Source organism: Staurois parvus, unplaced genomic scaffold, assembly GCF_062004578.1.
Source record: "Staurois parvus isolate SC_StPar_1 unplaced genomic scaffold, SC_StPar_1.0 ptg000025l, whole genome shotgun sequence".
NCBI classification, from domain to species: domain Eukaryota; kingdom Metazoa; phylum Chordata; class Amphibia; order Anura; family Ranidae; genus Staurois; species Staurois parvus.
Genome location: NW_028317821.1, coordinates 30,778,804 through 30,794,569, shown reverse-complemented (window position 1 = coordinate 30,794,569; position 15,766 = coordinate 30,778,804). Strand labels below are relative to the sequence as shown.

Below are 15,766 nucleotides of genomic sequence, written 5' to 3'. Positions count from 1 at the left end.
GCGCTGCGCCGATCACTCTCCCTGCCCACATCCAATTCACCCAGCTGTCTGGGCCCCTCTGCTGGCCTGGGCCCTGTACAGGAGAACTGGTGGTACCCCCTTATCCATGGCCCTGGATAGGAGATCTATGAGATTATACACTGCTGAAACACTGACACTGCTACTTTTAGCAAGCTGCTTGAACAGAGGTGTAGTGACATGATTGCAGAGCTGTCAGCACACCTCCAATCAGGGAACTTGCACAAAGCAGAAGAGTGTCACTGCACTAGGAACTATACAGCATCTAGCACTAGGAACTAAACAGCATCTAACACATGGAACTCCTAACCCACACTTCAGCAGCACAGGGCAAGGAGGAATGTTGCTGCCGACAGCATTGTGTCAGGCAGGGGTGGACTCTGAGAAATGCCAAATAGGGGTGTAGAGCACTGGTCCTGGGCTTACTTCTCACTTCTCAGAGCCAGTGACCTCAGCTGATCCTAGTGTATTAGAAGGAGGGGGATTCACAGGATGTGCTGCAGTGAAAGCCCTGGCTCTGAGCATCAAAAAAACTAGTGCACATTCCACAATTACATAGTATGGCTGAAAAAAAGGCCATTCAGTTCAACAAAAAAAAAGAGTTATAATCCTACACCCACAATTGATCCAGAGGAAGGCAAAAAAAAACCCAGCAAAGCATGATCCAATATGCTCCTGCAGGGGAAAAATTCCTTCCTGATCCCCTGAGAGGATATTCCCTGGATCAACTTTACCTATAAATAATAACCAGTTATATTGTGTGTATCTAAGAAAGGATCCAGGCCTTTTTTAAATCCACTGAGCTGGCCAGAACCAACTCTTGAGGGAGTCTATGCCACATTTTCACAGCTCTTACTGTGAAGAAACCTTTCTGTATTTGGAGATTAAATCTCTTTTCCTCCAGACGTAAAGAGTGCCCCCTTGTCCTGTGTGATGACCTCAGGGTGAATAACTCTACAAGTTCACTATATGAACCACTGATGTATTTCTACATGTTTATCATATCCTCCCTTAATCTCCTCTTCTCAAGAGAGAATAAATTCAGTTCCTCTAATCTTTCCTCATAGCTGAGCTCCTCCATGCCTATTATCAGTTTGGTTGCCCTTCTCTGCACGTTCTCCAGTTCCCCAATGTGACTACTCGTGTACCGACCCCAGCTTCGTTCTCTGACTGTGCTTGTTTTCCTCCAGTCCTGACCTCAGCTAGTCTATTGGATTTCCGTTTGTCTCCTCCCATTGGACTCTGCTCCTACGAGCAGTCTCCTCATCCTCAGCTGGGCGTACCTGGGGACCGCGACCTGGTCCCAGCTTGCTGCAAGTCCATCCCCAGCATCAGGGGTTCTGGTGAAGAAGCAGGCTGGGGCTTAGACTCTGTGCCCTGGGGAACCCCAAGTTGACTATCTACAAGGGCTCACTACCACAGGTGCTGACAACAGGCAAGTCAAAAATCCCATTTTCTTGATCCCACAGTATCACATTGCAGTACACATTGCAGTGTGTATATATAGTGATGGACTGGCAGCAGTCTGTGGAGGAGTTGCCACCATTGTGCAGCTCTACCTGCTGGTTATGAGTGGGCCAGGCTCCAGCACAGCAGAGGAAGGGCAGTGTGTGTGAGAAGGTGAGCATGTTGGTTTGGCCACATTTTGGGAGGGATTTGTGTGAGGGAGATATGGAAAAGAAGACAGCAGGGTTGCAATAAGAGCTGAATGTGTGGTGGAAGGCAGGCTTAGTTTGAAAACACTTCACTGTGGCCTACAGGTGTTTTGCCACTTGGAAACCAGAATTAGAAACACAGTGTTATGTGTGTCTCTGTTTTTGCTTCCTTTATGTTATGAGTGCTCTTGGTTTTGTTCCCGCAAAATGGAAATAGGATTTTTAAAAGCAGAACTAAAACTGTATCCTTTACAGAAAAGGACGGTGCCATCCTAGCCTCTATTTGATTTACAGTTGCTCGTAAACTGAAGTATTTGCATAATCCCTACCAATAGTCCACCCATTATTTGCATCAGGGCTGAGGTCTCTTGAGAACTGCTAAAACAGTGTGCTGTGGTGTTTTCAGGAAGCTAGGTACAGCCCCTGGTTGGCCCCCTACCACCAGCAATGATCTGCCTGAATTGTATAGAGAATCACAGAGTTCCAATGCTGATGTCACTAGGTCTAAAATAAGGTATGTAATGAAAACAGAAAGGTTATAATTATAAATTTATTTAATTAGCATTTTGATTTGGTAAGGGAAAACAAAATATAAGCAGGTCAAACTTCAGCTTTAAGTTATCTTTTTCCACCTGTTTCTCATTGGGGAGATTTTCCTTCCTTTACGTCATGTCCCAGAGAAGGCAACTGGGTAGCAAACAAAAAGGGTGAATCCCCTCTAGCAGGGGTTTTCATACTTGCAACCTTTATTTAATACACAAAATATATTGGCTTTAGATAAACATTAATGTTATATGTATGTTACAGTAGCAGTAAATTTTATTGATTCACCTTAAGCAACTGGCCATTTCCAGTTCCAAGAAACAGAACCAATGTCTTCTGCGCTTCCGTTACAAATACTGCAGTCAAGTCTCCATGTGTAATTGTTGGTTTAGAATTTATTGGCAAAGGATTATCATATTTGTTCTATAAGTCAAAATACAGAAAAATAAACCAGAAGGATACAAAATATAAACATACCAAAATTAAATATGAAATGTGATTTTTTTTTTAGTCAGTCCTACATTATACATAAAGATAGTAACTGATAGCATAATATAAAGGATAATAAAGATTGAAAACTACTATAATGCAAAATAAGCAACTTATTATTTTGATGTGATAATACAAACAAATGTTTCTATGATTCAATTAGTAATGGGAATTATATAGTTTTGACCTTCTTCTCCTCTGTTACTTTTGAAACAGGATTAAATGGCAGATGCTTTCATATACAGATGGTGTGGAGGGGAGGAGTTTCAGTACTTTGAAATATCATAAAACCTGCGCACCGCAAACCCATCGAGATGTATCCCAACTAATAGCAAACATATAGCCTAAATGACTGCATCAAGGCCATTCTAAAATTTGTCAAACCGATGAGAAAGCAAACCCCAGCCGTTAGATATTTACAATTATTATATTTTTATAAAATTTGAAACCTGACATGACTGTGTGCAAACAAATAAAGTGTGCAATTAAATTCCTTATCAGCTCATATGCATACATCAGAGTTTGATTGGCTTACACTACTAACCCTCCCTTCTACTCTACAGTGGAATAACAAGATGTTACTATCAAGGCAAATTTCAAAAGGTGCATTTAATGATAGTTAATCATTCATAATGTATTAGGTTGGCCTAAACTCAAAAAGTGAAGCTTTGATATTCTGTACTAAGTAACATTCATAAAATGTTAAGGCTTCCTAAGCAGTACCACAAAAGCAGGCCATAGACAATGCAAAAACCAAACGAGAATTTCATATTGTTTGTTTATCGCATTATTAATGTGCAAGCTGCACCATGCAATTTTGGATTTTTTTACTGGATTTTTATTAGAGAAAGGAAACAATTGATGGCACAATCATGAGCTATTTTAGTTTTTTTCTCAACAGAATTTTCGGATTTCAACTGTCTATGGCCTGCTTTATTTTTTGCATTGAATTCCTCTTGAAAAAAATAGTAGAAGGCTCTCTGGCACATGGCTAGTCACTCCTAAACCTACAGCCAAAATAGCTGTATACTATATCTGTTTTTAAGGCCTTGCTGCCTGTGACTTCCACTCTCATGAGATCTGGATCGATGTTTGGTGATTTCACTACTTTGCTGCTCCCTCATTGCTGGAGAGGAAACAGTACCCAAGGACTTGCAGTTCAAGCATCTCCTTGCTTTTATTTCACACATTCTATGGATGTGCAATTTCTGAAAATCCCCTGCTGCTTCTTAATCACTACCCCACCAGTCATTAGATCACCAGTCATCAGGTGACAACTCTGATATGAGAATGCAAAGCCTAGTTCCACTATTAAGATGGACACCTTCATGTAAAGACACAGTGCACAATAAGGCATGGTAAATCGGTAACGGGCAAAGAACAGCTGTAGGGAGACGACAGGAAATACTAGTTTTTGCCCTCTGCTTGCTCTTTTTGGAGACAGTGTCACATTTCAGTTCCTCTTTAAACTGTGTTTTCATTTATGCCTGTAAGTTCTTCCATTGTGTTTATCAAAGTCACATACATAGCTAGATCGCATTTAAATATATTCAATGTGATATGTAGGTAGCTGTTTGCAAGAAATGTATTCATTGCATGCATGTAGGCACACTGAAAATGTAATTTTATGAATTTCTCAGGAAAAGTAGCAGTGTACTTCCTAATTTGTGAATGTGCCTAGGCACGCCTGTGCCTACAGCCTCAGAATTAAAGTGGTTGCAAAGGCATGAAGGTAAAAAACCCTTTTTGTGCAGCAGTCCCCCCCCCCAATACTCACCTAAGTCCCCTCTCGATCCAGAGAAGCTGCTTGCTGTTGGGCACTCAACAGGAGGGAGGGGCCAGGAGCACCGGCAGGGAACCCAAGAGCCATCTGGGCTACTCTGTGCAAAACCACTTCAAAGAGCAGGTAAGTATAGACATGTTTATTATTTATTTTAATTTAAGCCTTTAGAATCACTTTAACCATTTTCCCGCCGCCCTATAGCAGAAGTACTGCTACAGGGGTGCGCAAAATCACAAATTTATTCATGATTGTGCATGTCCAAATAGGGGGCACAGGAGCCCTAACCGTGCCACCATTGGTGGCCTCAACTGTTATTCACCAGGTCCCGGCTGGTGATTCCCCACCGGCACCCAGCAATCGAAATGTATCACCAATGCTATGCAGAGCCATACAAAGCACTGTGCTTACAGTGTAAAGCACACACACAGCTTATAGTAAAACAGTACAAAGTTAACCCTTTGATCACCCCAGATGTTAACCCCTTCCTGCACAGTGTCAATAGTGCTTTTTATTAGCACTGATTACTATATTGGTGTCACTAGGGATGTCAGTGACAGTTAGTTCCCCCCAGTGTCAGAATGCCTGCTGCAATCCTGCAGTCCCGCTATAAATTGCTAATCGCCGCCATTACTAGTATATATTTTTTTTAAAATTCCAGTATCTATACCGCCATTTGTAGATGCTGTAACTTTCATGTAAACCGATCAATTTACACATATTGGGATATTTTTTAGCAAAGACATGTCGCAGAATACATTTTAGCCTATTTTTTTGAGGAAACTTGATTTTTAAAAATTTTTACTGGACATGTTTAATAGCAAAATATCAAAAATATTGGTCTTTTCTTTTATAGCGCAAAAAATAAAAACCACAGAGGCAATAAAATACCACCGAAAGAAAGCTCTATTTGTGCGAAAAAAAGGACATAAATTTCATCTGGGTGCAATGTTGCATGACTGCGCTATTGTCAGTTAAATTAACGCAGCACCATATTGCAAAAAAAGGCCTGGGAGGGAGGGGGGTAAATCCTCTGGAGGGCAAGTGGTTAAGGCCTCTTACTAGTTCTGGCTCATGTTTACTGAACAAAAAAATGAGCTATGAACAAACAAGCACCTATGACTGTCAAAATTACCTGATGTAGCTTTTTCCCACTCATTGAGAAAAGTAATATCAAGTAACATGCTTTTAGATTCCCTCTGGCAATTTTGATTCAAGAAAAACAATGAGAGTAATACGGGAACTTGTATTGTGTCTTTCTGAAAATGCTAGTTACCTGGCCTGTCCTCAGTGCCCTATACTCAGTGCTCAAAGACCCAAAATAAGGGTACAGCAGGTGAAAGCTGAGCTTCTGATCTGCATATTTATTCCATGTCAATGACTCAGAAATGACAGGATCCATTAGATATGCAGGGCAGTCATTCAGCTGTCAGCAGTGGTCAGCAATGACAATGGCAGAGAATATTACATTTATTGGATTCATGTGAAAGGCAAGCAACAGTCATTTACAGAAGACGACGTCATCCAAAGCATTTGCCATATAGCTTCAGTTCATGTGTCCATTAATTAGTAGATAACAGAATTTTTCTAGCCTCTTACTGCCTTATCTGTTATTACATCCTGTAGCAAATATGTTCCATTGTGTTTGATATTGCACACAGCTTGAATAATGAATATCCTGAAAGCAGAAATTGTGGTTTTCTAGTTTCACCACACATACAAGTGTCTATATTTGCTGTCATGCAACGCTAGGTTTTAACACCAATTTCCAAGTTTTATCTGTTCAGTAATAAAACATTATTTCTCAGTTTTTTAACTACTAATGTGCACAGCTTCATTCTAACCTATATTTAGTCAAAAAGACAAAAGTTAAAGTATAACTAAGGGCAAAACTTTTTATTTAGTTTTGGATAGAGTGGATAGGGATTACAACACCTGTTGAGTTTTTATAGCTGTCTGTGCCCGTTAGAAAGATTCACCATCTCATTTTGTCCTGTTTATAATTGTCACTGAGAATGAAAATTAAATAAAATCAAACATATGGGATTATCACCAGAGCAGGAAAAGATGGGAAATCATCCAATAGGGGCACTACTTCTGGTGACCCTTGCTACATCCAGGGATCCCTACACTTTGGATGAATTTCCTCTCACTTCCTGTTTTAGCTATGGAAGGGGAAGTGAAGGAAAATCTCTCAAGTGGGACACAGATGGCCAGAAAAAATGAAAGCGGCTAAAACCCTACTTTACTCAAGCCAAAAAATAATAGGACATACCCATGTGGGCATTTTTTTGCCATTACTCTTCTGTTTCTAAATTTCTACAGAGGTTTAGCAAATACAGTTAGGTCCATATATATTTGAACACAGGCACAATTTTAGATTTTTCAGGTATTTACCAAAACATATTCACGCTATAGTTATATAATGGATATGGGCTGAAAGTGCACACTCTCAGGTTTAATTTGAGGGTATGTACATCCAAATTGGAGATAGAGCCTGGCAAAGCATCAGAAAGGAGGAAACCCAGTCTTTGGTAAGGTCCATGGGTTCCAGACTTTTGCCAGTAAAGGATTCTCAACAAAATATAAAAAATGAACATTTTATTTATGATTATATTCATTTGTCCAATTGCATTTGAGCCCTTGAAAATGGAGGGACTGTGTATAAAAATGGATGCAATTCCTAAAATTTATCCATGATATTTATATTCAACCCCTTGAATTAAACCTGAAAGTCTGCAAATTCATTTAGATTGTTTCATTTTAATTTATTCTGGTGCAGGGGCGGACTGGCAACTCATGGGGCCCCCGGGCAATAGGGGATCATGGGGCCCCTGTGTTCTTGCCCAAACTCAAAAAAGCCTATGAAAAAGGTACCAGGGGCATCTCATGGGGCCCCCTTCTGACCCCGGGCTCTTGGGCAGTGCCTGAGTTTCCAAATGGTCAGTCTGCCCCTGTTCTGGTGGCATACAGAGCTAAAAGTATGAAAATTGTGCAAATATATATGGACCTAACTGTAAATAGTACAGATCGGAAAAAGCATTAGCATTTTAAAAAACATGAAGCTGTTTGGAAAATATGTGTACAAAATTAGAAATTATGGTGATAAATATAGGCCATGAACACTTTATACAGGGCAGCTATGTAATATCTAACACTCACGGGTTCATATATGGTAGGACACAGCAAGGCTAGGTTCACACCTATGCAGTTTGCATTTGATCCGTTTCTACAGTGCTTTTTGCGGTGCGTTTTGTGTTTCTGCACATGCATTTTTGATGCGTATTGCTGTTTTTTTTCTTGTTGCTAGGCAAATTAAAATGCAAAATTCATTAAAAACGCATCAAAAACATGTAAAAAAATGCATCAAAATGCAGCAAAAACGCACTACATGCTTTTCTGCGGCATTTCCATTGAAATCTACAGCACCAAAAATGCAATGTTTTGCAGTTAAAAAAGTCCCTGAACCCTTTCCAAAAAACACACCAGGTGAAAACGCGGAGTTGTAAACGTATCCCACAGGAAATCATGTTAAATAGACTGTAGTGCGTTTCTGAAAAAAGCAAAACACTGCAGAAAACGCTTAGGTGTAAACTTAGACTAAAGGTTAGAAACTGACTTAGATAGAAATATCAATACAGTGACAAAAGCAATTATTAACTAGCTGCCGACCGCAGATAGCCGAATGACGGCTGCACTGCGGCCGGCCAGTTCTGAGTGGACATCATATGACGTCCTCCCAGAACGCGCTCTCCTGCGCGCCCCAGGGGGCGCGCACCCGGCGATCTCCGTGATCGCTGTGTCCTACGGACACAGCTGATCACGTGATGTGGTAAAAGACCAATCACAGCGGCCTTTTACCACCTGATCAGCGGTGTCCAATGACACGCTGATCAGAGGGAAATGCAAGTGCCGGTTCTCGGCTGCACTTTCCTCACGCTGTCAGATCGTGAGGAAAGTACTGCCGAGAACCGGCAGTTGTCAGAGCGGGGATCGGCACCGATCATCAGGGCACTGATGATCAGTGCCCTGATGATCAGTGCCCAGCAGTGCCACCCACTAGCTCCGCCCACCTGTGCCCAGCAGTGCACCCACCTGTGCCCAGCAGTGCACCCACCTGTGCCACTCTGCAGTGCCACCTACCTGTGCCCAGAAGTGCCACCTACCTGTGCCCAGCAGTGCCACCCACCTGTGCCCACCCACCTGTGCCCACCAGTGCCACCCACCTGTGCCCACCCACCAGTGCTGCCCACCAGTGCCACCCACCAGTGCAGCCCAGCAGTGCTGCCAGTCAGTGCCACCAGTCAGTGCCCAGGGGTTGTGCCAGTCAGTGCCGCCAGTCAGTGCCCAGCAGTGATGCCAGTCAGTGCCGTCTATCAGTACCCATCATCAGTGTCACCTATCAGTGCCGCCTATCAGTGCTGCATATTAGTACCTCCTATCCGTGCCACCTCATTAGTGCTGCCTATCAGTGCCCTTTAGTGCTGCCTATCAGTGCCCATCAGTGCTGCCTCATCAACGCACATCAGTGAAGGAGAAAAAATACCTGTTTGAAAAATTTTATAATAGAAACAAAGAAACTTTTTTTTTTTTTTTAATTTTTTACACTTTTTTTATTTTTAGCGCAAAAAGTAAAGCGCCCAGTGGCGATTAAATACCACCAAAAGAAAGCTCTATTTGTGAGAAAAAAATAATCAAAATTTCATATGGGTACAATGTTGCATGACCGCGCAATTGTCAATCAAAGTGCGGCAGCGCTGAAAGCTGAAAATTGGCCTGGTAAAGAAGGGGGTATAAGTGCCTGGTAGGCAAGTGGTTAATGTAATATGTACTATTTCCTCAATAGTTATGACATATATTTAGGCAAGTTGTCTTGCAAGTATAACATTAATCTAATAAAATGCCATTGATACTTACACAGGAATCTTCATCAGCATAAAAGTCTGTATAAATGCAACCTTTGGATCTCTCCCCCAGAATAGTGAAGTTGTAGATGCAAAGAGCTGTCTTATCTGGAGATGCAGTATTCTTTGTGCTAAAAATTCCAGCCCAGAAGAAACTACCTGAGCTGCTGAATGCAAAGGAAGACAAAATCAGCCCTCTCTGAATCTCTGTCCCACATGTCAGATTATACTGGGAATTTAATGAAAGAGTTGAATCGTCTTCTACCACAACTAACAATCGTGCACTCATTTCATTAGGTGGGTGATACGGAAATATAAACTTTGTCTTCCATTCAAATGCATCAACAACATTTAGGACTAGTGACTCCGTCTTGAGTTCAAGTGCTGCATGAAGTATAAACGTGTTTTCATTCTTCCCTCTTAATACTACCATCCTTCTTCCTAATGTTCCCTTTACGGTAGGCGCAGCAGTTATGAAGAAGATCTTGTTGTCTTTTTGAAAAATTAAGCCTGCAGCAGTATCTTCGGGGTTGCAGGACACAATATCGTCACCGTATCCATTAAGAAGAGTGAGGTTATTGACACTGTACTCCCTGCATGCCCCTAAATTTTTATTCCAGCAACTGAGCACAATATCATTATACACCAGTAAGATTTTGTTGTAGTACACCTGTGACGCTTCTTTTCCTGGACAACTTCTGTTTGTTCCATCGAATGACCATGGATGTCTTACTGCCTGAATTTGAAGCGTATGATTAAAGAGATGCAGATTGTCTTCTGTAACTACTACAACATGTTTCCTCCCAGTTGCAACATTTTGAATGGGATGAGTGAATCTGAAGGATCCCTCACTGAGCACAGGATCTGTAAATCTGATGAGAAGACACAGCAGAGTGCTGGCAGAAAGAGGCATGGGCATCCTGTAGTTGCTGTTCCCCCGCATACGGTCCATAGATGCCCAACGTGTGAGATATCTGCAGCTGTGCTACACTCAGCAGGAATCTAACACTGCAAATGATAGAATTAAGAGCCTAGTTCCCATTTTACTGCAGCTTCCTGAACTATTGTAAGTGAAGCAACAGCTAAAATTTGCTGACATATCCCCTGTATGTCTCTGCCCATTACCGACTTGATAAAAAAAGATCACTTTAGCTAAAAAGGAACTAGGGAGTGTTTTCATGAAATTTACATTCTGAGACCTTGTGTAACCGGAACTCCTTTCCTGCACATAAAAAGCTTTAACCACTTGCCTACCAGGCACTTATACCCCCTTCATGCCCAGGCAAATTTTCAGCTTTCAGCTCTATCTCATTTTGAATGAAAATTGCATGGTCATGCAACACTTTACCCATATGAATTTTTTTTCATGCAAATAGAGCTTTCTTTTGATGGTATTTAATCGCTGCTGGGTGTTTTATTTATGGCGCTATAAACAAAATAGAAAAAAAAATTTGAAAAAAAAGTTTCTTTGTTTCTATTACAAAATTTTGCAACAATGATGGACACTGATAGGCAGCACTGATGGGCACTGACTGGTGACACTGCTGGGCGGCACTGCTGGGCAGCACTGATGGGCAGCACTGATGGGCGGCACTGCTGGATACAGGTGGGTGGCACTATTAGGCACAGATGGGTGGTACTGCTGGGCACAGGTGGGTGGCACTGCTGTGGACTTGTGGGCAGCACTGCTGGGCACAGGTGGGCGGCACTGGTGGGTGGCACTGTTTTGCATGGATCATCAGGGCCCTGATGATCGGTGCCGATCCGTCCTCTGACAATTTCCGGTTATTGGCAGTACTTTCCTCATGCTGTCACAGCGTGAGGAAAGTGTAGCCAATAACCAGCAACTGCATTTACCGGTGATCTGCTGTGTCATTGAACACACTTAATCACGTGGTAAAAGGCCGCTGTGAATGGCCTTTTACCACATCAAGTGATCAGCTGTGTTCGTAGGACACAGCGATCATAGAGATCGCCAGGTGCACGCCCCCAGGGGCACGTGGGAGGGCACGTTCTGGGAGGACATCATATGGCGCCCTCCCAGAACTGGACAAATGCGCTGTAGCCATCATTCAGCTATAGCGCGGTTGGCAAGTGGTTCATTTCCTCCATCAATGCATAACTGTGAATACTCTTTTTTTACTTATTATTGATGCATGTACAGGGCACTAGGCAAATTTCGTTTTTGGCTCATTATGCAATCAAGGGAGCAGTGATTGTTTGGTCTGGTCGGTTCAGGGTTTCACAGGCTGGGAATCTGAATGTTTCCCCCTGCCTCTAGAAGAAGTTTCTAGAGCTTAGAGAGGGAGAATGCAAATAACCAGACTGAATATTGATCAGGACCTAGCCTATTCCTGGGGAGTTGTGCGCAGATGGTGACTAGGAAGCTGATAAATAGTCTACAGCCTAGCAGAGATTGTCTTTCCCCAGCATAGAGAGTTCCAAGCCTCAGGGGGCCTGTGCCCCTGGGGCAGCCTGTGGACTGTGTTGCTGTTCTGTGAGGTCTCAGCGGAGTAAAGCTGGGACTTTAAAGTGATCTGGAACTGCCTGCAGGACTTAACCAAATGGATCTGGTCTAGAGAAGGACTCTCTCTCTCACTGGGCTGTGTCCTGAGGAGGCTGCAAGATGGCAGCTGTCCTGGGGACTTGTGAGTAATGACCTTGAATTGATTCCTGGTGACTGTGTAGATATACAGTCATGGCCAAAAATAGTGGCACCCCTGCATTTCTGCCAGATAATGCACCACTTCACCCAGAAATTGTTGCAATTACAAACCTTTAGGCATTCTCATGTATGACACAAAAAAGTGGAGAAACAAAAAGCCAAATCTGACACATTCCAAAAAATGGACTGGACAAAATTATTGGAACTCTCCATTTAATATGTGGTAGTACACCCATTGAAAAAAATATCTGAAATCAATTGCTTCCTGTAACCATCAATTAATTTTGGACCACTCTTTATTTGCCAACTGCTCCAGGTCTCTCAGATTGGAAGTGCTCCTCTTTCCAACTGCTGTTTTGAGATCTCTCCACAGGTGCTCTATGGGATTTAGATCTGGACTCGTTGCTGGCCAGTTCAGTACTCTCCAGCGCTTTGTCTTAAACTATTTCTGGGTGCTTTTTGATGTGTGCTTCAGGTCATTGTCCTGCTGTAAGACGCATGACCTCTGATAAAGACCCAACTTTCTGACACTGGGTCCTACATTGCACCCTAGAATTCTTTGGTAGTCTTCACATTTCACAATGCCATGCACATGGTCAAGACATCCAGTGCCTGAAGCAGCAAAGCAACCAACCCCAAAACCTCAGTGAACCTCCACCATCTTTCACTGTAGAAACTGTATACATACTGTATAGTGTGAGCTGACACAGTTGTACCCTGTGCCTGAAGGTCAGCTTGAATTTGTCTGGAAGTTGATCAAAGTTCTTTATCCACCATTCAAACAATCCTTAGTTGCAATCTTTGATCAAGTTTTTCTCTTTTGTCCACATCCAGGGAGTTTAGCTACAGTACCGTGGGCTGTAAATTTTTTGACAATGGTGTGCACAGTGGACACAGGAACATTAAGATCTGTTAATGAATACAGGTGAGTTTAATTAAAAATGAGCATCACAAGCTTGGAATGCAATTATTTCTTACAAATTTGAAAAGGTGCAAATAATTCTGTCCAGTCCATTTTTGGGTTTTTGCATGGAATGTGTCAGATATGGCTTTTTGTTTCTCCATTCTTTTGTGTTATACCAATACAAATAAAATAAATAAACATGAGACTGCGTAAATATTTGTAATTGCAACAATTTTCTAGGCAAATTGGTGCATTTTCTGACAGAAATGCAGGGGTGCCAATATTTTTGGCCATGAGTGTAAGTGCCAGAGGTAGCTTGGACTGAGACTGCTTGCATAGGGTTTCAGATATTGACCATTCCACTGTCCTCAGCAGTGCCCTGGACTGTGAGGTTGGAGAACCAATTAGAGGTACCAATAGCTGTGCAGTGGTGTAGGATAACTAGATGCCAAAGAAACTTGTCTTATAGTCCCCAGCTGTGAGGCCTTAGACTGTTTAATATTCCCAGTTGCTTAAGGAGAAAATTGTCCTCTCACAGCCAACTGCTAATCATTTTGGAGTGTCTTATGCTCTCCTGTTTAAGTTTCTTCAAGGAATAAATCTTAAAAAGATATCTCCTAGATTATGTTAATGGAGCCAGTGTGATTGGACTGGTGCTTGCAGTGGTGGGTAGCCTCTGTACTTTTAGGGAAGAACCAGTTATTACCAGTGGCCCCCACGGGGGTAGCGCTACATATATAAAACACTTCTTCAGCATTGTTTGTAAAATTGCCATCCTTCCTAGCTCTGGAACAGGAACACTTTTGCTAGTATAATTTATGATGTGACTCACATTTTGACTTGCTTGATTTTCCATGTTTATAATAGACTTTTTTAGAAAGAGTCTTCCTTCAGTGTTTATTTTGTCACAATTTTGATATTTTGGCAAAATATCGTAAAGTCAGGTGAGGTAAAATGATGAAAGGTGAGACGATAGTGTCTAAATCCAAAAACAAGTTTAATGTATTGCAGGTTACCAGTCTTTAGATGTGACTGCATTCATTTTCTGTTCTTTTTTCTTTATTTTCATCTAGTTGATCTGGCTGTTAACACACTTCCTGTCTTAGGATGTCTCCTATCTAGGAAGGAGATACAGAAATACCCTCAGACAACAGCATTGTCTGGAGAGGATAGTGTTAGATGCACTAGTAGATTTAGATGGACTTTACCTAAGTGACCAACAAATTAAAGTGTGTGTTACTCTAAACCTTTACTTTTTTTAGGTGTTTGTTCACATGTTCATAGTCATTTTTATATACACTATATTGCCAAAAGTATTGGGATGCCTACCGTTACACGCACATGCACTTTAATGGCATACCGTAGGGTTCAATATTGAGTTGGCCCACTTTTTGCAGCTATAACAGCTTCAACTCTTCTGGGAAGGCTGTCCACAAGGTTTAGGAGTGTGTCTGTGGGAATGTTTGACCATTCTTCCAGAAGCACATTTGTGAGGTCAGGCACTGATGTCAGACGAGAAGGCCTGGCTTGCAGTCTCCGCTCTAATTCATCTCAAAGGTGTTCTGTCAGGCTGAGATACAGGCCAGTCAAGTTCCTGCATGCCAAACTTGCTCATCCATGTCTTCATGGACCTTGCTTTGTACACTGGCGTGAAGTCATGTTAGAACATCCCCAAACTGTTCACACAAAGTTGGAAGAATGAAATTGCCCAAAATGTGTTGGTATGCTGATGCCTTAAGAGTTCCCTTCACTGAAACGAAGTGGCCAAGCTCAACCCCTGAAAAACAACCCCACACCATAATCCACCCTCTACCAAACTTTACACTTGCCTCAATGCAGTCAGGCAAGTACTGTATTTTCCAGCGTATAAGACGACTTTTTGACCCTTGAAAATCTTCTCTAAAGTTGGGGGTCATCTTATACGCCAGTATACGTCAGGGCGGCACTTTTTAGGGGGGCGGTGCGGTGCCGCCGCCATCCCCCCCTTCAAACGGAAGGGACACTAAGTACAGGGGAGGGCAGAGGGCTGCTGTCTCTTACCTGGCTCCGGTCCCACGACGATCCAGTACAGGAAGCGCTGCTCCTTCAGTCACTCCGGCCACTCCCTCACTCCTGCTGCTCGGCTCCGCCTCCTCACCGGTGATTGGCCACCAGAACTTTAGCTCAGGAAAGGCACACAGGCGGCCAATCACGGGCGAGGAGGACCCGCGAAAATCGAGTGAGGGAGCAGCCGGTAAGTGTGCAGTGCAGAGGTGCTGCTGCAACCACATATGCTGGCTGCAGCAGCACCATACTGGAACAGGGGTCAGCAAGTGTCATTGGTGTCAGTGGGAGGAATAGTGCCCCATCATTGGTGTCACTGATACTAATGATGGGACACTATTCCTCCCACTGACACCAATGATGGGGCGCTATTCCTCCCACTGACACCAATGATGGGGCGCTATTCCTCCCACTGACACCAATGATGGGGCGCTATTCCTCCCACTGACACCAATGTTGGGGCGCTATTCCTCCCACTGACACCAATGATGGGGCGCTATTCCTCCCACTGACACCAATGATGAGGTGCTATTCCTCCCACTGACACCAATGATGGGGTGCTATTCCTCCTACTGACACCAATGATGTGGCGCTATTCCTCCCACTGACACCAATGATGGGGCACTATTTCTCCCACTGACACCAATGATGGGGCGCTATTTCTCCCACGGACACCAATGATGGGGTGCTATTCCTCCCACTGACACCAATGATGGGGCATGTTTCTTCGTGCTGACACCAATGATGGGGCACGATTCCTCGCTC

General features: G+C 42.9%; 1 protein-coding gene across 1 annotated transcript in view; it reads right to left on the bottom strand.

The window, feature by feature from the left end:
* Nucleotides 1-10,451, bottom strand: part of PLXNC1 (plexin C1) — a 159,777-nt gene extending 149,326 nt beyond the window's left edge. Inside the window, exons 1-2 of the mRNA XM_089652672.1 lie at nt 9,403-10,451; nt 2,505-2,639 (exon numbers count right to left, since the gene is read on the bottom strand). Coding sequence (XP_089508798.1) covers nt 2,505-2,639; nt 9,403-10,341 — 1,074 coding nt within the window. The 5' untranslated portion in view covers nt 10,342-10,451. The remainder of the gene's footprint in view (nt 1-2,504; nt 2,640-9,402) is intronic.
* Between the last annotated feature and the right edge of the window lie 5,315 nt (nt 10,452-15,766).